This window comes from Aethalodelphis obliquidens, unplaced genomic scaffold, assembly GCF_003676395.1.
Source record: "Aethalodelphis obliquidens isolate GAN/ISIS:26980383/991018 unplaced genomic scaffold, ASM367639v1 scaffold4, whole genome shotgun sequence".
In the NCBI taxonomy this organism is placed as follows: Eukaryota; Metazoa; Chordata; class Mammalia; order Artiodactyla; family Delphinidae; genus Aethalodelphis; species Aethalodelphis obliquidens.
In genome coordinates, this window is record NW_020837948.1 from 71,911,263 (window position 1) to 71,934,005 (window position 22,743).

At 39.2% G+C, this 22,743-nt stretch overlaps 1 protein-coding gene across 1 annotated transcript in view; it reads right to left on the minus strand.

Moving 5' to 3' along the window:
- RAB3C (RAB3C, member RAS oncogene family) overlaps positions 1-22,743 on the minus strand; it is a 289,518-nt gene that overhangs the window by 254,522 nt on the left and 12,253 nt on the right. Inside the window, exon 2 of the mRNA XM_027101072.1 lies at positions 20,833-21,060. Coding sequence (XP_026956873.1) covers positions 20,833-21,060 — 228 coding nt within the window. The remainder of the gene's footprint in view (positions 1-20,832; positions 21,061-22,743) is intronic.

A 22,743-nucleotide genomic window follows, 5' to 3' on the forward strand; every position in this document is an offset into this window, starting at 1 on the left:
GACACTAATAATTGTGAAAATTTTCAATCTAAAATGAAACTAAGCGGTATAAAATGCATGTGTCCTCAGGAAAATAAAACTTAAGGACTGAGAGGCTGATTTCTGATAAATGCCTGATTCACAGAAAAATGATAATACTGGAATTTTCTTAAATGATAAAGAAATGGTCAGGGGCTGCCTAATATCAACCCTGGGAAGTTTTGCTTATAGTTTCCAGAGGCATGAACAAGAAATGACCCAGGTAGGGTTGGTCTCACAAAATAAACTGAATTGAACTTTGATTATATGACTGGACTGATTTTGACTGGTAGGGGAATTTTCAAAGCTGGTCTTTGTTTGTTTTCTATTTTAACAGACTCTAACTGAACCCTCCCCTCTTGCCTGCCCATAAAGAAACCCACCCCAAACCCTCAAAGGAGCCTGTGTCTTGCTAGAGTTTAAATGTCCCAAAGTGTAATTCCTCTGCTATTCCTGAATAAACTCACCTGTTGAACAATGTTGAGTTTGCCTCAGTTTACCTCTGCATTCAGGTCAACATAATAAATAAATACAAATGGGAAACCGACAGAGAACTGCCATATTTTCCCCACATCTCTTCCAAGAGGATTAGATAAAAGACCTGGGTTCACTGGTATTTTTATTTTCTATGCAGACGTTCACCCAGATTTGAGTGAAAATTAATTTCCTTATGAAGCAGACCTTAATGGCTATATATGTGTTCAAAGTGCTAACTCATTAGCAATATCTTGAGCGTTTGATAGAATTATCCAGTGAATGCACGTTGAAAAAGTTAAGGAGGACCATGTGATCAGCCAAAACAAAACGAAAGTTGTGAAATGTACCATATTATTCAAATTATCAGGGGTATGAATATATGAAGAGCATGCCATATAATAGCTATGATTCAAGTTCTCTAAAATGTGGATTTGGGATGTCTGCCTTCTTATTTGATAATTGAAAGGTTTTATATAGAAAATGTAAAACACTACCTTCTTCATTGTACGGGATATATGCCTTCACCTTTCCAGATGCCCTCTTTAACCCAGTTCCATCCTGCTCTGTGCTCCAGGGAGCTAACTTCTGTGAATTGCTAAAACAGAGCTCCCTTGATGGTGGGCTCAGCCAGTAAGAGACACAGGTAAAAGGTCAGGAGTCAGGAGGAATGAAACATCGGGACATTTCTTCCCTTGGCCCCTTCCCTGCAGGGCCACTGACTGGCAGAAGCCTTGGTCTTCTGGAAGAACACAGGCCCCCTCCTACAGCTACAGCTACAGCTCTCTCCTGGTCCCCATTCCCTTCAGTCCAAGGCATGGGAATGGCTCTGAGGTCTGCACCATCCCTTCTTGCTCCCCTAAACCCTGCACATACCTTTGTAAAATCATTAAACTCTCCTAAATCACCCGGTGCATTTCTCCCCCAAACCCTGTTGATACTTTCACCCACTTCAATTCTTTTAAATTTTCTGTCTCTCTTGTACTTTTAGTTTATACTCCAGAGTTTTGCATATGATGCTTTATAGACATTCTAGGATTGATTAAGTTGTTTTCAAAGACTGTAAACTTCTTGAAGGTGGAAACCTTGCCTTTCACTTCTCTGTAACCATCAAAGGGTTGGGTAAAGTGATTTCTGTCAACTGAAACTCACAGTTTGATCTTGCTGGTTGAGTTGTCACAGTGGCCATGCCCAGGACTAGCAAAATTAATGTTCTGAGAGCAAAAGCAGGAGGGAAAAAAATTCATAGTACTGAAAATAAGTACTATCTAGCTTGGGAAATGCTGTGCTTTCTCCTTAAATCTGACTTGAGAAACAAATATGAAGTAATTAAATGTTTCATTTGTATTCAGATTTAAGCTGTGTTTATATAACGTCAGAACTGGTCAGTTCAGTATCACTTTAAACAAATCAATAGAGAAATGATAATGAGTGACGGTGACACACATACAGCCCATATCTTATATCAGAAGCTGCCGGTATCACTGGGCAATATCCTGAGGAAATTATATCCCAATATTTTAATAACAGCTCTCCATCCATGGATCTAATGATTTATAATTGTTTTGTTACAGGGCAGAACATCAATTTTATGAGCATTTAATAAACAGGCTTATGGGTTTGCCTTTCCTGTGCAGTTCATGGCTCTATCTAAATGCACAGATGGCTCCAAAACACCAAGAAATACCTCAACAACACAGCTGACTGCACTTGGGCAGATTAACACTTACCAGTGGCTGTTGAGAGGAGCCCAGGGGTCCAGAAGATGTTTTATCTTGTCAGTATGCCGGTATATTTCATTACCATGTCAGGACACCAAAAGAAAGGTCTTCATATAAGTATCTGCCTACATTAGAACTGGCAATTTATGGCCCCAAAAGTGTATGTTCAGTTCCAGAAAGGATGGAGTTAGGTAGATGAGGTCAATAGTATTGGTAAAATGCAGGAGACTGAGAAAGAAAAATGACATACTATGTGTCAGGCACTATGCTAGGAACTTCATAAATATCATTTTATTTAATCTTTACAAAGAGAATAATAAGCAAAGTCTTATTATTATTAGCCTCAGTTTATAGGTGGAAAAACTAAGGCACAGAGAAGTTAATTTGCCCAAGGTCACACACCCATAAGTCTTAGAACCGAGATTTAAACTCAGACAGCCCTGCTTTGGATTCCATTTTTAAGCACAACACCACTATATGATATTGCCATCTTAGGGGAATTTAAATCCAAGTAAGTCTAGAATAGGCCTAAGGTCAAACTAACACCAATGTGTTCAGGCAGATTAAACGTTTTAGTTGATACATTTGTGAAGATAACAATACAGTAGCAAAAGGAAGCCTCTGTGAAGTCAAATTAGACCTTCCAGCACCCTTATGCCAAAGCTTGTGCATATTCTTTTTTTCACGATGCCTTCTTTTTTTTAACATCTTTATTGGAGTATAATTGCTGTACAATGGTGTGTTAGTTTCTCCTTTATAACGAAGTGAATCAGCTGTACATATACATATATCCCCATATGTCCTCCCTTTTGCATCTCCCTCCCACCCTCCTTATCCCACCCCTCTAGGTGGTCACAAAGCACCGAAAGCTCCTGCATATTAACACAAAGATACTCTGAGCCACTTTGCTCTCAATTCAGCTAAGATCAAAGAATTTGATATACAAAACAATACAACAAAAGTAAAACATCGAAATGGGAGAAGAAAGCAACTAGAAACATGAAGGGGGACAGGGTGATATTAAAAATAGAAATATATAAGTAGATCCAAGACTACGGAAGATATCATCTGGTGACTGTTGAGTAGAGTGGTAATCCCCAAGGGATTCATACTGATAATTCTGAGAGTCAAGTCCAAGACAAGTTCACTTATCTTTCATGTTCTTAGTTTTGTGTAAGTAAATGCACAACACAGATTAGAAAGATTTTCATTAAAATATGTAATTTGTTTAAGATTTTGGCAATTTAAACATTCAATTATCTGGAACCTCACATGTGCAGAACTCCCATTCTCTGCTACCAAAGGTGGCATTCCCATTTTTGGAAGGTTTTAGAGCAGCAGTCTTAAGCCAGAAGTCCCTGTAGGAAGTAGGATGACAGGAGAGTCATGAAAGACACCAATCTGGATAGAATATATTGTCATGATATATTTTTGGAAAAAATTTACTCTGTTGATTTTTGCCTACTTGCTGATTTATTTATTTTTTAATCAGAGTTATAAAGTTCAAAGTTACTCTAAAAGAAGTAGAAAGAGCTCTGTGACTAGGAGGAAATTACTTAACCTCTCTGAGTCTTAGTTTCCTCATATCATTAAAAGAGCTATATTAATACCAACATTTCAAGGTTGTAGTACTAAACATAAAATGTGCAAAGCGGATGGTCCAGCAATTATTCAAAAGTGGCACTTCTAGAAAAAAGATGTTAAGAGAAAAGGCTCCAAGGCTAGGTGGCCCATACTCAGCTCTGCTAACTACTTGTTAGCTATGTGACCTTCGGCAAATTATCTGCACTCTCTATGCCTCAGTTTCCCTATCTGTGAACTGTAGATAAGAACAACGTCTATCTCATAGGTTTTTTATGAGGATTAGATGATTTAATACCTATAAACACATACAGCAGTACCTGGAACATTAGCAATCATTGAATGTCAATTTTGGTTTTGTTTTAGTTGAGTCCGTCCCCTTCCTTTTCAAGATGAGATAACTGATTCCTAGAGAAGTGAAGACATTTGCCCCAGGGATCCAATCTCCTACCCCCAGTACTCCCTCTTCTCCATCCCACTGTCTCATCACACCTTTGTCTGCACGCTCCCAGTGGGCGTTCCTCTTTTGCACTAGTTGTAACTGCTTCACATCAGCCACATGTCCTTCATTCTCTACAGACATGCAGGAGAAATTTCCACAAAGGCAGACGTGAATTGCTATGATGCTGACTGAAGGTTAAACTTTAGGTTCCTTCCAAGGGGGTCCACAAATGTGTTCGTCTGCTTTATGCTACTTTTGCAAAAGTAAGGTGTTTTTGTATCTTGTTCCTTAAAGACGATTGCCAAACTGTAAAATCTTCAGGCCCTAATAATCTAAATCCACAGTTGCTCAAATGGAGGGCAAAACAAGATGAAAGTCAGGATTTGAAAAACAAACAGTAGGCAATGAATGCTCTATATAAAGCTATGGTGGAAAAAAATCAGAAAACAAAGACTCATTTTGAAAAACTTTCACTTTTTCAGAGACAGGGAGAGAGAAAGCTCCCTGTTTTTTCAAATAGCTGGCTCCTTATCCTCTGTGTCTCAGCTCAGTTATCTCATACAAACCCACCTTGATCATCTAACAAAAATATTCTTTCCCTCTTCTGATACGGTTTTGCATTTATCAGATTTTTCTGATGATTTCTCCATAGCACTATCACAATCTATATTTTTTCTGTTATTTACGTTCAACCTCAAATTCATTCACTGTGTCTGGCACACAGTAAAAACTCAATAAATGTTGATCAAGTGAATGAATGAATGAATAATTCCTTTTCACTCATCAGTTCTTGGCTCAGATATAGATGCTCTCAGGAAGCCTTACTAGAGTCCTCAAGACCAAGTTAGGCAACTTTTCTGTGTGTTCTGTGCCCCCTACCTCCTGGGAATTTATTATAGAAGATGAATTCTCTCTTCTCTCATCTACTGCCCCATCAGATGGTTGGCTCCTAATGGCCAACCCTGTGCATCCTTCACTATTGCATCCCAGCACCTAGTACAGTGCCTGGTACATAGTAGGCACCCAACAAATGTTTGGTTTGATTAAATTACTTGATTGGGTACAAAAGTCTGAAGGTTGGTACACTGTTTACAAAAGAAGAAAGCTAACATTTATTGTTAATTTTGCACCTAGTATTGAACTAGGTATAAGTATTTATTATAGCAAATACTTAGCAGCTAAGGGGTAGGTGTTATCTTCTCTTGTTTCACAAATAAGTAAATGGAGACATAGGGAAGTTTGGGCTTGAGGTCACATAGCTAGTGAGATCTGGGTCAGTATTTGAGCCACAGAGTCCCCGCCTGTGCCACTGAGCCACTCTGCCCCTTGGTGGCAAAACACTTACTGATCCGTGGGGTGATCTTTTCTTGCATGTTTGTTTTCATGTCTTCCCACATGGCTGGTAAGCTCTATTAGGCCAGGAACAAGGTCTGTACCATCCTTTGTATTTTGTCAATGCTCAGAAGAGTGGTTTAAACACAGCAGGATGCAGGAGTCACTGCTTCCAGCTGTCTGACTAAGTGAATGTTTGCATCTTGACATTTTGCACACAGTATCAACTTCTTGTCAGGAGTGAAACTAAATCTTGCCTTTCTCAATATCCCAGGAAAAGCAGATGCTAAGTTAGAAGAAATGTGATGGGAGGAAAAGACCATATAAATGACAGCACCAGGAATGGTCTTAGCAGCTGTCACTGGCTTCTGTGGTTCTCTTAAGGATTCTCCTGGGCAGAAAATGTTGGTTCCTTATCCACAGACTGGAGGGTTGAACACCATCCTGAAATCAATGGGCAGAGTGACTAGGCTAAGTGAGCACCAAATGCAAAGATTACAGTCAGCACTATTTTCCTGCAGGTATTCATTCCATTTACTCAGACACTTCTTTCCAAATACTCTTCTTTCTATGCACACTCCCCAGAGGTGGAAACAGGCATTCCAGAAATGTGCAAGAAGTGAATGGAATATGTTCCAGTCCCTCCTATTGTGCATATCTATGTGTTTTAAACACAAAACAGATAATGCACAACCTGTTCATGCTGGCAGATAGTAAATTTCAAGCAAAATAACTGATTCCTTTCTGTACCTATAAATAATTTCTTGGAACAGGTAAAAAGGGAATATAGAAAGTTGTCAAGCAATTACTTAGTGTGGAAAGGGTACTTGCTGGGATTAAGATATGTAGGATTACAGGGAGTTGGAGACAAGACGGAGAAGTAGAAGGACTTGAGCTCACCTCCTCTCACGAAAACAACAAAATCACAACTAACAGCTGAACAGCCATCAACAAAAAAGACTTGAACTTAACAAAAGCAATATTCTCCATCCAAAGGCAAAGAAGAAGCCACAACAAGATGGAAGAAGGGGCGTATTCGCAATAAAATCAAATCCCATACCCTCCAGGTGGGCAACCCACAAACTGGAAAATAATTATATTGCAGAGGTTCTCCCACAGGAGTGAGAGTTCTGAGCCCCAGATGTGGCTCTTCAGCCTGGAGGTGTGGCATCAGGAGGAGAAGTCCCCAGAGAATTTGGCTTTGAAGGCCAGTGGGGCTTGATTGCAGGAACCCCACAGGACTGGGAGAAACAGAAACTTCACACTTGGAGTGTGCACACAAGGTATCATGCACACCAGGACCCAGAAAAAGAGCAGTGACTTCATAGGAGCCTGGGCCAGACCAACCTGCAGGTCTTGGAGGGTCTTCTAGGGAGGTAGGGGGCAGCTGTGGCTCACTATGGGGACAAGGACACTGGTGAAAGAGGTACTAGGGAGTACTCATTGGCATATTTGAGGCTACCATTTTGACACAAAGACCTGGCACCACCCAACAGCCTATAGCTCCAGTGCTGGGATGCCTCAGGCCAAACAACCAACAGGGCAGGAACAAAGCCCCACCCATAAGCAGCAGGCTGCCTAAAATCTTCCTGAGCCCCCAGCCACCTCTAAACACACCTCTTGATACGGCCTTGCCCACCAGAGGGACAAGACCCAGCTCCACCCACCAGTGGGCAGGCACCAGTCCCTCCCACAAGGAAGCCTGTACAAACCTCTTAGACCAGTCTCACCCACCAAGGGCCACACAACAGAAGCAAGAGGAATTACAACCTGTAGCCTGCAAAACAGAAACTGCAATCACAGAAAGTTAGACAAAATGAGGTGGCAGAGGAATATGTTCCAGACAAAGGAACAAGATAAAACCCCAGAAGAACAACGAAATGAAGTGGAGACAGGCAATGTACCTGAAAAAGAATTCAGAGTAATGATAGTTAAGTTGATCCAAGATCTAGGAAAAAGAATGGAGGCACAGACCAAGAAGATACAGTAAATGTTTAACAAAGAGCTAGATGATATAAAATACAAACACACAGAGATGAACAATACAATAACTGAAATGAAAAGTAGACTAGAAGGAATCAATAACAGAATAAATGAGGCAAAAGAAGGAATCAGTGAGCTGGAAGACAGAATGGTAGAAATCAATACCATAGAAGAGAATAAAGAAAAAAGAATGAAAAGAAATAAGGACAGTTTAAGAAACCTCTGGAACATTAAACATGTGAACATTCATATTATAGGGGTCACAGAAGGAGAAAAGAGAGAGAAGAGGCCAGAGAAAATATTTGAAGAGATAATAGTGCAAAGCTTCCCTAACATGAGAAAGGAAAAACTCACTCAAGTCTAGGAAGAGCAGAGAGTCACATACAGGATAAACCCAACGAGCAACACACTGAGACACATATTAATCAAATTGGCAAAAATTAAAGACAAAGAGAAAATATCAAAAGCAACAAGGGAAAAGCAACAAACAACATAGAAGGGAATTCCCAGAAGGTTAACAGCTAATTTTTCAGCAGAAACTCTTCAGGCCAGAAGGGAGTGGCATGATATATTTAAAGTGATGAAAGGGAAAGACCTAGAACCAAGAATACTCTACCCAGCAAGGCTCTCATTCAGATTCAATGGAGAAATCAAAAGCTTTACAGATAAACAAAAGCTAAGAGATCTCAGCACCACTAAACCACCTTTACCACAAATGCTAAAGGAATTCTCTAGGCAGAAAAGAAAAAGACACAACAAGAAACAAGAAATTTACAAATGGGAAAGCTGACCAGTAAAAGCAAACATACAGTAAAGGTAGGAAACCATCCACACAGAAATATGATATCAAAATCAGCAATCATGAGGAGAGTACAAATGCAGGATATTGGAAATGTATTTGAAATTAAAAGACCAGCAACTTAAAACAGTCTTGTGTATACATATAGTCTGCTATATCAAATCCTCATGGTTACCACAAAGTGAAAATCTACAATAGATACACACAGCAAAAGAAAAAGGAATCCAAACACAACACTAAAGTTAGTCATCTAATCACAAGAGAAGAGAACAAAAGAGGAAGGGAAGAAGAAATGACCTACAAAAACAAATCCAAAACAATTAACAAAATGGCAATTAGAACAAACATATCATTAATTACCTTAAATGTAACCAGATTAAATGTTCCAATCAAAAGACATAGACTGGCTAAATGGATATAAAAACATGACCTGTATATATGTTGTCTACAAGAGACCCACTTCAGATCTAGGGACACATACAAATAGAAATCAAAAGAAAGCTGGAGTAGTGATACTCATATCAGACAAAATAGACTTGAAAATAAAGGCTGTTACAAGAGACAAAGAAGGACACTACATAATGATCAATGAATCAAAGAAGATACAACAATTGTAAATATATTTGCACCCGAGGGGTGGTGGTGTGATGAATTTGGAGTTTTGGATTGATATATATATACACTAATATGTATAAAATGGATAACTAATAAGAACCTGCTGTATAAAAAAATAAATAAAATAAAATTCAAAAATTCAAAAAATATATATATATATGCGCCCAACATAAAAGCAACTCAATATGTAAGGCAAATGCTAACAGCCATAAAAGGAGAAATCAACAGTAACACAATAATAGTGGGGGATTTTAACACTCCACTTATATCAATGAACAGACCATCAAGACAGAAAATCAATAAGGAAACATGACACATTAGATCAGGTGGCCTTAATTGATATTTATAGAGTATTCCATCCAAAAGCAGCAGAATACACATTCTTCTCAAGTGGACATAGAACATTCTCCAGGATAGATCACATCTTGGGCCACAAAGCAAGGCTCAGCAAATTTAAGAAACCTGAAATCATACCAAGCATCTTTTCCAACTGCAATGCTATGAGATTAGAAATCAAATATAAGAAAAAAAATTGTAAAAAACACAAACATGGAGGCTAAACAATAGGCTACTAAACAGCCAATGGGTCACTGAAGAAATCAAAAAGGAAAGTAAAAAAAAAAACCTAGACATAAATGAAAATGAAAACATGATGATTCAAAACCTATCAGATGCAACAAAAGCAGTTCTAAGAGGGAAGTTTTTAGCAGTACAATCATACCTCAGGAAACAAGAAAAATCTCAAATAAAAAACCTAACCCTATACCTAAAGCAACTAAAGAGAGAAGAGCAAATAAAACCCAAAGTTCGTAGAAGGAAAGAAATCATACAGATCAGGGTAGAAATAAATGAAAGAGAGATGAGGAAAACAATAGAAAAGATCAATGAAACTAAAAGCCGGTCCTTTGAAAAGATAAACAAAATTGATAAACCTCTAGCCAGACTCATCAAGAAAAAAAAAGAGAGGGCTCAAATCAACAAAATTAGAAATGACAAAGGAGAAGTTACAATGGACACCATAGAAATACAAAGGATCATAAGAGACTACTACAAGCAATTATATGCCAATAAACTGTACAACCTAGAAGAAATGAACAAATTCTTAGAAAGGTACAATCTCCCAAGACTGAACCAGCAAGAAATAGAAAATATAGACCAATCACAAGTACTGAAATTGAAACTGTGATTAAAAAACTCCCAACAAACAAAAGTCCAGGACCTGATAGTTTCACAGGCGAATTCTATCAAACATTTAGAGAAGAACTAACAGCTATCCTTCTGAAACTCTTCCAAAAAATTGCAGAGGAAGGAACACTCCCACACTCATTCTATGAGGCCAGCATCACCCTGATACCAAAACCAGACAAAGATACCACAAAAAAAGAAAATTACAAACCAATATCATTGATGAACATAGATGCCAAAATCCTCAACAAAATACTAGCAAACTGCATCTAACAATATATTAAAAGGATCATATACCATGATCAAGTAGGATTCACCACAGGGATGCAAGGATTCTTCAATATCTGCACATCAATCAGTGAGATACACTGCATCAACAAATTGAAGAGTAAAAATCATATGGTCATCTCAATAGATGCAGAAAAAGCTTTTACAATATTCAACACCCAATTATAATAAAAACTCTCCAGAAAGTAGCATAGAAGGAGCTTACCTCAACATAATAAAGGCCATATATGACAAACCCACAGCTAACATCATTCTCAATGGTGAAAAACTGAAAGTATTTCCACTAAGATCAGGAACAACACAAGGATGTCCACTCTTGCCATTTTTATTCAACATAGTTTTGGAAGTCCTAGCCACAGCTATCAGAGAATAAAAAGAAACAAAAGGAATCCAAACTGGAAAAGAAGAAGTAAAATTGTCACTGTTTGCAGATGACATGACACTATACATAAAAAATCCTAAAGATGTTACCAGAAAACTACTAGAGCTCAAAAATGAATTTGGTAAAGTTGCAGGATAAAAAAGTAATACACACAAATCTATTGCATTTCTATATACTAACAATGAAAGATCAGAAAGAGAAACTAAGGGAACAATCTCATTTACCATCACATCAAAAACAATAAAATACCTAGGAATAAACCTACCTAAGGAGGCAAAAGACCTACACTCCAAAAACTGTAAAACGCTAATGAAAGGAATCAAAAATGACACAAACAGATGGAAAGATATACCATGCTCTTGGATTGGAAGAATCATTATTGTCAAAATGACTATGCCACCCAAGGCAACCTACAGATTCAATGCAATCCCAAATTACCAATGGCATTTTTTACAGAACTAGATCAAAAATCTTAAAATGTGTATGGAGATACAAAAGACCCTGAATAACCAAAGCAATCTTCAGAAAGAAAAACAGAGCTGGAAGAATCAGGCTCCCTGCCTTCAGACTATCCTATAAAGCTACAGTAATCAAAACAGTATAACACTGGCACAAAAACAGAAATATAGATCAATGGAACAGGATAGAAAGCCCAGAAATAAACACACACACCTATGGTTAACTGATCTACAACAAAGGAGGCAAGACTATACAATGGAGAAAAGACAGTCTCTTCAATAAATGGTTCTGGGAAAACTGGACAGCTACATGTAAAAAAATGAAATTAGAGCATTCTTTAATGCCATACACAAAAATAAACTCAAAATGGATTAAAGACCTAAATGTAAGACCGGATACTATAAAACTCTTAGAGGAAAACATAGGATGAACACTCTTTGACATAAATCAAAGCAAAATCTTTTTAAATTTGTCTCCTAAGTAATGGAAACAAAAATAAACAAACCTGACCTTATTAAACTCAAAAGCTTTTACATAGCAAAGGAAAGCATAAACAAAACAAAAAGAGAAGCCCCAGAATGGGAGAAAATATTTGCAAATGAAGTGAATAGCAAGGAATTAATCTCCAAAATTTACAAACAGCTCATATGGCTCAATATCAAAAAAACAAACAACCCAATCAAAAAATGGGCAGAAGTTCTAAATAGACATTCTCCAAAGAAGACATACAGTTGGCCAAGAGGCACATGAAAAGATGCTCAACATCGCTAAGTATTAGAAAAATGCAAATCAACACTACAATGAGGTATCATCTCACACCAGTCAGAATGGCCATCATCAAAAAGTCTATAAGCAACAAATGCTGGAGAGGGTGTGAAGAAAAGGGAACCCTCCTGCACTGCTGCTGGGAATGTAAATTGGTACAACCACTATGGAGAACAGTATGGAGGTTCCTTAAAAAATTAAAAATAGAGCTAGCATATGACCCAGCAATCTCACTTCTCAGAATATATCCGAAGAAAACCATAATTTAAAAAGAGACATGCATCCCAATGTTCACTGCAGCACTAATTACCATAGCCAAGGCATGGAATCAACCTAAATGTCCATCGATGGATGAATGGATAAAGAAGATGTGATACATATATACAATGGAATATTACTCAGCCATTAAAAGGAATGAAATAATGCCACTTGCAGCAACATGGATGGACCTGGAGCTTATCATACTAAGTGAAGAATGTCAGACAGAGAAAGACCAATATCCTATGATATCACTTATATGCGGAATCTAAAAAACATGATACAAATGAACTTATTTACAAAATGGAAACAGACTCACAGACTTAGAAAACAAACTTAAGGTTACCTAAGGGGTAAGGTGTGGGGAAGGGGAGGAATCAATTAGGAGTTTTGGATTAACATACACACACTACTATAGATAAAATAATCAACAAGGACCTATTGTAGAGCACAAAGAACTCTACTCAATATTCTGTAATAACCTAAATGGGAAAAGAATCTAAAAAAGAATAGATATATGTATATGTATAACTGAACCACTTTGCTGTACACCTGAAACTAACACAACATTGTAAATCAACTATACTCCAATATAAAATAAAAATTATTAATAAAAAAGATATGTAGGTTTACAGATTGGATCCCCTGAAGATCTCTGACAGATCACTTGGCCTCCTTTTACCTCACTTACAAGTGTGGTCAAGTACATGGGCTTTGATTTCAATCCCCTGGTTCGAATCCTGCTTCTGACATATCCTAGCTAGGACCTTGGGCAAATCCCTTTATTTTTCTGATTTTCTGTTTCCTCATCTATGAAATGGGGCTAATAATACCACCTTCCTTCATGGGGTTTGGCAAAAAATAAATTCTAAAAATGCATATAAACATAAAATGCTTATTTATGGGTCAACATTGGGTTCATTAAGTGATGCTATTATCAGTTGTATGTTTGAGGTCTCTAAATACTGAGACCCAGAAATGCACTGAGTCTGCAGTGAGAATGGTTGAAAACATAAGCATTTGTCAGAGTGGAATCAATGACAGAAGCCACCCCTGGGACTCTAAGAACCTGCCTTTTGTATTAAGCATGTCTGTTACTTTCTGTATTCAGATGCTTTGACAGCTGGGGCCTTATGGATCCTGGAGGGACTGCCCCACCCTGAGTTACTCAATTCTTTTTTCTTTTTTTTTTTCTTTTTGCATACTCTCTCGTTGCGGAGCAACAGGCTCCGGACGCGCAGGCTCAGTGGCCATGGCCCACTGGCGCAGCCGCTCAGCAGCATGTGGGATCCTCCCGGACCGGGGCACAAACCCGTGTCCTCTGCATCGGCTGGCGGACTCCCAACCACTGCGCCACCAGGGAAGCCCTACTCAATTCTTAAAGACACTAAACAACTCACTGAAGCTCACTTGTCAAATGCAAACCACCAATACAGAGCTCATAGGGCTTGCTCCATCTTGGGCTCTCACACTATGAGCCACTATCCACCTGCCCTAATTACCCCAGGCACCTGACAACTTAGGGAAGTCTTTATGCCCCAGGGTCTGCTGCAGGTATTCAAACTAGCCAGTCCTAAGCCTGTTTACCCTGCCTGGCCCATTCTTATACAGAAACCAAAATAGAGGCTCTTGTCACATTCCTCCCGCCCCTCCTTCTGCCTCCTGACCCACGCAGGGGATTCCCCTCACTCCCAAGTGCCCCCCTCCCCAGCCCATGTGTCTTGCTCTTAAAATCTGTGAGCATAACGAACTACTATTTCAATGGCAGTTGTCTCCTGACCTGTGGGCCTCGCCACACCTAAATAACAATAAAACCTATATTTTAAAATACCGTCTTCCTCCAGGACTGGGCTGGGGAAGCAGGGCTTGTATTCTCTGTTTACTCATCCATCTCCTGCATAAGATTGTGATATAGCTACTGCCTATGTATATAGTTGCTGTATGGAAATCAGAATTCCCTTTGGTTGCATGTGGACCAGAAGCACATGTTTGACAGCAGATGACACCTTTGTGAAAAAGAAAAGGCACCCCTTCCTGTAACTGAGCACAGCTTAGCATGTGGCGCTCTGGCTGGAGAACAGCCCCACTTGACCCCTGGTTGGTGTCTTTGTCCAGTGCACAACATGTGCATCTGTATGCGGCAGCCCTGACCGCTGAACACACTGAGGACGTTTCTTATTAACTCAGGCTGGCCAGGGCTCAGAAATGAAGGTGGGAAGGAGAGAGGGAAAGGGGAAGGAGGGAGAGAAAAGACAAGGAGTGGTGAAGGGTGAGGGTGGGAAAAAGAGAATGCAAAAATGATAAAATGCTAGTTCTAATTCCTAAGGAAACAGTGATCTCTGCCTACCTGCCCTCTGCTCACTTTAAACCTATATTCTCTAACTAAGCTACAAATTTTTCAAGCTAAGTCTTTCATTAGTTAGAGTCAACCTTGATTTTTGGACTTGAACAATGTAGATCCAACTGAAAAAGGAGACCCATGTGCTGTCTTTCTTTCTTTCTTTTTTTAGCACCTTTATTGGAGTATAATTGCCTTTACAATGGTGTGTTAGTTTCTGCTTTATAACAAAGTGAATCAGCTATACGTATACATATATACCCATATCTCTTCCCTCTTGTGTCTCCCTCCCTCCCACCCTCTCTATCCCACCCCTCTAGGTGGTCACAAAGCACCGAGCTGATCTCCCTGTGCTATGAGGCTGCTTCCCACTAGCTATCTATTTTATGTTTGGTAGTGTATATATGTCCATGCCACTCTCTCACTTTGGCCCAGCTTACCCTTCCCCCTCCCCGTGTCCTTAAGTCCATTCTCTAGTAGGTCTGTGTCTTTATTCCCGTCCTGCCCCTAGGTTCTTCATGACCTTTTTTTTTTTTTTTTACATTCCATATATATGTGTTAGCATACGGTATTTGTTTTTCTCTTTCTGACTTACTTCACTCTGTCCATGTGCTTTCTTTACACAAAGGAAATTGCCTTTTATTCAGGGGAACCACACTGTCAAACCTGGCTCTCTACACAGCCTAGTTTCAAGAATTACCAGCACTCTTTACTTTACAGATTGCTATAGGCGTCATAGTTCATATAGTAGTAATCTAGACACTGAAAATAAATACAGTACTAAGATATTCTTAGTAATGGTTGCTATATTATTTTTCAATCTTCTTATTGGGAGGAAATCCACTCTACATAGCCTTTCCCAAAGCTAAACTACTTTTAAATTAGAAGCAAAATATTATAGACTCCAGCTGTGAAATATTTTCCTCTAAGTAAAGTGAAAAACCCATGCTAGATTTTTCTCCAATATATTCTTAACAGCATTAGACACAGAAAATGAAAGAACCACCTCTAATACTTGACATCTCAAAATTTTTGAAAATTTTTGACTTGAGAATCATAAAAATGATAATAAAATAAAAGTGCAATAAGAAATGTTAATGTAGTGAAGGACAGAGGGATTCACAAATATACTAAAGGAAAATAAGGTTTGTAACTAAGTACAAATGAACGATGTTATTTCTCTAGACAAGTTTATTCCAAGGCAGTAGTGAACTTCCACAGAGAGGAGGCGTAACACAGCCAGAAAGAAATGTCAATGTTTGTAGTAGCCGTTAAAAGCTTTCTTTAAATGTGGACTGTTAAAAATCCAGTTTGTGGTCTCAGAAACTTCCCCCACAGCACATGCAAAAAGCAACCCATCAAGTAGAAAAACTGGACAGTCTTCCCACCCAGGTTCTTTCTTCCTGACCTTTTAGAAATACTACTTGAAATCTGGCTTCAAGTTTGATGTTCCTATGCCTGATGGCAACACTGGCAACCAGGTATGAGATTTATCCCAATTGTCATAACACAGCACTTACCTTGAGAGTGAACTTGGTGTACTAGCAACTGGACTGGCTTAGCTAGCAGGAGACCTGGATTTTAGACTCTACTCTGGCACTAACTGTAAGGTAAGGTCAAATCACTTAGCCCACTATATATCTTCATTTCTTAACCTGGAAACAGTTCTATTTACAGGCAGTTTAAAATAGAGTCATCAGAGTCATGTTAATATCTGTAGCCTGTCTTGGTTAAGGTAAAAATGCATTGGACTAATCCATGACAGTTTTCATTACTATGAAACAATTTTGCTTCTCTTCCTTTGAAATATATAATAGTGTGATAGACCAATGAATACATATTTGGTCTTCCTCCTGGTTCCTGACAAAGAGCTTCTATAACCCTTGGAATTTCCTAAGAGATGGGGGGAAAAGGATCATCCTTTGTTATTCATAATAAGCCCCTTTCAGCCATACCAGAGTTCATGCTAATGAGGTGACTCTTGGTTAGCCCCTAGATAGCTTCAAAATGGGGGCTGATTACAACATCGTAAATCAACTATACTCCAATATATAAAAAAAAAAAAAAAGAATAGGGGATGATTGTTAGAAGAACAAACCATGTGATCAAAAGGTTGGAACTTTCAGCCCTACCCCCGCCCTCTGGGAGGGGAGAGGGGCCGAAGACTGAGTTAATCACCCATGGCCAAGGATTTCATCAATCATGCCTATGTAATGGGAGCTCCATAAACATCCGAAAGGGTGAGGTTTGGAGAGCTCTGGGGTTGGTGAATATATCACAGTGCTGGGGAGACTGCATGGAAGCTGCTCCCACCCATCCCCACAACAATTTGCCCTATGCTTCCCTTCTATCTGGTTGTTCCTGAGTTGTATCCTTTATAATAAACCGGTAATAGTAAGTAAACTCTTTCTGAATTCTGTGAGCTCTTCTAGCAACTTATCAACCCTGAGGGGTGGGACTGTGGGACCTGCGAGTTTATAGCCTGGAGGACAAAAGCACAGGGCACCCAGATTTGTGATTGCTATCTGAAGTGGGGTGGGGAGAGGAGGGATAAGCTTATGGAACTGAGCCCTTTACCTGTGGGATCTGTGCTAACTCTGGGTAGTTAGTGTCAACATTGTATTAAATTACAGGACACCCAGTTGGTGTCTGCATAGCAATGAAGAATTGCTTGGTCTGGAAAACCCCGGCATTTGGTATCAGAAGTGTTGCAAGTAGAAACAGATCATAGTATAGGCTAAGATAGCTGTGGATACCTTAATGAATTCGTTACACATTAATATAAGTGCATAAAGATACTATAAGCTGGAAAAAACAGTTCACGTTCAGTTATTTAAATACGAGATGGCAAACCATCAGTGCCAGATACAGTCCCAAATAAATAATTTGTTTAAGTCATAAACAATAAAAGTTGTACACAACTAAATATTTTCTAGTATACTTACATTATGGCATAAAGCAAGAACCCCTAGAATTATTGTGGGAATGTCTAGACTTAGGCAACCTCCCTGTTGCTCCTTATCCTGTCTCCCCCTGCATGACTCAGTTCATCGGGATGGTCAGACTCTTTCAAAAATATCTTCTTCAGCATCCCAGGATACATTGCCTAAGATCACCATCTTCACAAAAGCACCACCATATTCAAGAAGACTTCTTAATTAGGGCAGCATGGTGAAGGGGAACAAGCCAAAGCATTAGAATCTGATAGACCTAGCCTGGAACCAGCCTCTTGCCACATATGACCCTGGACGAGCTATTTAATTTGTCTGACTTTCAGATTTCTCGGATAAAATAGGAATAGTAATAAATACAAAGTTGGGTTGTTGTGGAAATTAGAAATAAGGTACAGATGATGCTTGGCATAGTTCTATGTTCAATAAATGTTAGCTACATATAATATTTATACAATTTGATATTTGCTTATAGACATACATCTATAGTTACTCCGTGAGTATTCATTTCTTTCTCCAACTATACTACAAGTTCAATGAGAACAAAATCTTTGCAGAGTACTGCTTTTGAATGGTTCACAATATAGTAGACCAGTTGGTATATGGTAGTGTAAAATCCATTTTCATACCCCTAGAATCACAGGTGCATTAAGAGCTCCCAATAGCCCTAAGAGGAAGAAATAAGATTGTTTTGATTGCAAAGAAAACAGTGGCCATCAGACTACTGTTGTGACTGAGGAAGGTCTGGGTGAACGGTTCCTGAGTGGCTGACCCCTGAAGGGAGTGTGGGTATCCACAGAATGGGAGAATGAAAACTCTGGAAGGAGGTCCCAGGCTGGACGGAGCTGTGAAGAGAGTTGGAGGTTTTGGGAAAATGCTGGATTATGGATGATTAGAGACAGATTTATATGTCCCAGGCTTTTGAGTGAAGTTATGGAAATTGAGAAGCATGAGGAGGTATTAGAGGAGAAGCAGCCCAGAGACCTGAGTTGGCATTTGCTTGGCTCAGAGAAGAGCAATTTTCACGCAGAAGTAAGACCTGGACAGAAGTAACTGAACTTCAGTGTCCAAGAAAAGTACAGGAATGAGCTGTAGGCCTGGTACTAGCACTGAGGGTTTGGAAAAAAATATTTTTGTAAGCATGACAATATAATTCTCAAAAAAAGTATATTATTTGAACTTTTTCTGTTTTACATTAAGGACAGATGATTTTATACCTCTACAAAGCATTTCTGTCAAAAACATAAATTGAGAAATTACTAGAGATTATAGGATTGAATTTATACACCATGTTGATGTTTTACCTAAACAATCACAACCACCACCTTTAAACATCCCTAAGATATATGGCAGGAGCCGTCAGACAGAGGAATGACACTTCTTTGATATTAACAGAAAGAACATGGTCGCAGAGGTAGGCGATGTGTAGTTACCAAATTAATTTAATTTTCAATTCAACAAAGCCCCTGAGAGTTAAGGGACCTTTCTTAAGCCTGGATATGAAAGATATCTTCAAATGACAATTGGTTGCTTAAAGCTCAAAAGGAAGAGAATGTGAAGCAATAAACACAGCTCTTCCTGTCTGTATAAACAGGGCTGAGTGTTTCTAAAGTATCTAAAGAGGGACCCCCTTCCCAACAAAAATGTCTTTGGGGACCAATAGAGCAGCGATGGGGACTGGGCCTATTTTTCCAAGTTCTTTTCTTTTCTTTTCTTTTCTTTTTTGTGTACGCAGGCCTCTCCCTGTTGTGGCCTCTCCCGTTGCGGAGCACAGGCTCCGGACGTGCAGGCTCAGCGGCCATGGCTCACGGGCCCAGCCGCTGCACGGCATGTGGGATCTTCCTGGACCGGGGCACGAACCGATGTCCCCTGCATCGGCAGGCGGACTGTCAACCACTGCACCACCAGGGAAGCCCCCAGGTTCTTTTCTGAGTTCTAATTAGACTTGGAAGACTCCAGAATTAGAATAAGTAAAATAGTAACAATCTCTTGTAAGTTGCCTAAGAGGATACCTACCTGTGTATATACCTGCATCTTTAAATTTTACTCCTAAGAGCTTTAAGATATGAAAGGACATCTGGAATATTTATAATGATATCTTAAGGGCTCTTTTATTTTTTAAAAAACGTTTAAACGTTTTACTCTGAGATTTGTCTTTCTTTCAGCTTTCCATATCTGAGGAGGCAGGCTTATCGTCAGACCTACAAATCAACCATGGCACCAGTACCAAATGGTAGTAGACATCAGAATTGTCTCAGAAGAAGGCAGAAACCTCATCTCTTGGGAAATGCCTTTTTAAAGCTCAAATCAATTTGACTGGCAGAGATATAAATGAACAGGGAAAGGGGACTAAAACTAACTGTAAAAACATTCTACCATTATACCCATACATTGCATGACATATATAAAATGCTTACTACATAACTCTCTCTTGGTATAACCAATTTTTTTTTGTTACTTCAGCTCTTATATTACCTTGAACGTGTACCCACACACACTTTTTCTTATGTTTCTCACTTGCTATTCTCCTAAATTTATCCCAACTATTTAGTTAAGGAATCTCTGATCTTCTGCAGCAGGTGAGGAGAGGCACAAAGCTAGTCACTCAGTCTCAAAGCTTATTGGAGAACCTTCTGCTTAGGGAAAAACCCTACTTAAAATAAATATCCTATTTGTTTTGTTTTGTCTGGGTAGGTAAACATAACTCTTAGGGCTGAAAACACAAGGTTTGTGGAGATTAAATAGACCCTTTTCAAATTTTAGCTGGGGCTTTATGAAGGGACTAAACCTAAGCTTTCTCTATATCTGGTTGTTTACCTTCTTTAAAACGACCAGGGCAGGCTGCTTCCTGCAACCTAAAAAGGCTAAATTTACTTTGCCTATTTTGTGTCTTAGAAAAGTGGCAGAGAAGGATTCAGAGACTTGCTCCGGGTCACACAGACCATAAAAGACAGAGCCAGATTTTCTGTTGAGTGTTCTTTACCACAATAAACAGACATTTATATATTCTCTCTTCTGAAGACTCTTAAGAAGCATCAATGACAATAAGGCTTAATTCAGTCTCCCTACCTTAAAGAGGCAACACTCTATTGCCTTTGAAACAGAATGTTCTGTGGCAAAGAACCTGGAAATGGAGGCTTACAGACCCCATGGGGACAGAACAAGGCAGAAAGGTTTCCCTCACACACTTATATGTTCAATGCCCTAGACTGAAGGATGCCATCAGTTCAAAGTCACTTACCCAAATCTGAAGCTTGATTCTCTTTTCATTTTTGAATACAGTTTTGACTTTGAAATCAATCCCAACTGTGCTGACGAATGCAGATGTAAAGGAGTCATCCGCGTAACGGAACAGAAAAGATGTTTTCCCCACACTGCTATTGCCAATGATGAGCAATTTGAACATGTAGTCAAAGTTCTGATCAGAGGAGTCTTTCTGGCCGTACCTGGCATCTTGGGCAGAGGCCATCTGTGGTAAAACAAAACAAAACAAAACAAAAGAGGTGTGGATCAGTCTCCCATTTGCTATGAATCTAGCAGCACACTCATTATTGGTCTTGCCAGAAACAGATGTCAGACCACTCAGGAGACAAGTTGAGAGAGTTCCCCAGCCTTCCTCTGATGCTGGTATCCATGGCAATAATTCCCTGCTGGAAGACAGAAAAGCAAATCTTACGGCTCTTTCCAGCTGTGTTGGTGTGTGTCACTGCTCAGCATTCAGAACGAATCAAAGACACAAAAGGAGATGTAACATGAAAAGCAAAGATATGAGGAGCTGGCCAGGGCATGTGGATTCTGAAAGTTTGTAATTCCAGTGATGGCGACACCAAGGTGGCTGAACAGCAGGGTGTTTCTTCCTGAGTCATCTAAATTATTAGAGTCTCTCTTATTTTCTAGGGAAGCACTCCCAAAGCCTATCTCTATTTCATCTATTTATATCACTTTAAATCAACATCCTAACATATATGACCAATCTCTTCCAAATAATGATAATGACAAATACATACGGTTCAAACAACGTGCCAGGAACTGTCAACTTACTTAGCCCTCACCACACCCTCTAGGTGGGTACCTTTATTATGTACATATTAAAAGGAGACAATTAAGGCTCAGAGACAGTAAGTCATTTGCTCAATTTCACATACTTTGTAAGTAGTAGAGGTGGGTTTCAAATCAGGCGGTGTGGTGCCAGGGCTCATGTTCTTAATGCCTCCTACTCCCTGCCCCCCAGCCCCGGTTCCCAGTGAGAACTAGGGAAATATGTACACGTGCTCTAAAGTTGAAGTGGGAAATATTCATTGTGAGATTCATTAATGAAGGTCCCTACCTGGGTTCAAACCTCGGCTCCACCACCTACTGGTTGTGGAACTTTTGCTTTTTTATTTTAAATTGGTGTAGCTCAGTTTCCTCTCTTGCGTGAAATGGAAAAAATTATTACCCAACTTGAAACACTTGTGAAAATAATAATAGATGATAGAAATAGAAAATAATAGATGATATATCTGTACAGCAGATATATAAAGTGCCTAGCAAAGAATAGAGAATAATCTATTCTCTATAAATGCTCTAGATGGATTTTTCCTCATCTTTTTTGATGATCTTTTTCATGTCTATCAAAAGTGCTGCAGCATTACTCTAAGTACCATTTGGCTCCATATAGAAAAGGAGCATTTAGGACGGTGAATCCCAGTGATTAGTGCATTTACCGGGTCACCTTTTTGGATGCTATGAATTCTTTGCCAATTGCTGTGCTGCCCAATACAGTAGCCACTAATCACATATGCCTGTTTATATTTAAACTAAGTAAAATTAAAAATTCAGTTCCTCACTCACACTAGCCATATTTCAAGAGCACAAGAGCCACATGGGGCTTGTGGCTATGACACTGGACAGCGCAGGTTCAGGACACTGTCATAACTGCAGAAAGTTCTATTACTAAGTGCTAGGCTAGACAGTCTTTTTTCATTTCTTATAAAATCTGATTAATAATTACATATTTCTCTTGGAGGTATGGCAAAGAGAAAAACCCCAGAAGATAGCGGAATGCTAGAAACAGTATATAGTGCCTAGTCTCATCTAAGACCACATTGGTTGCTGAAATCAGGTGTGTGTGTGTGTGTGTGTGTGTGTGTGTGTGTGTGTGTGTGTGTGT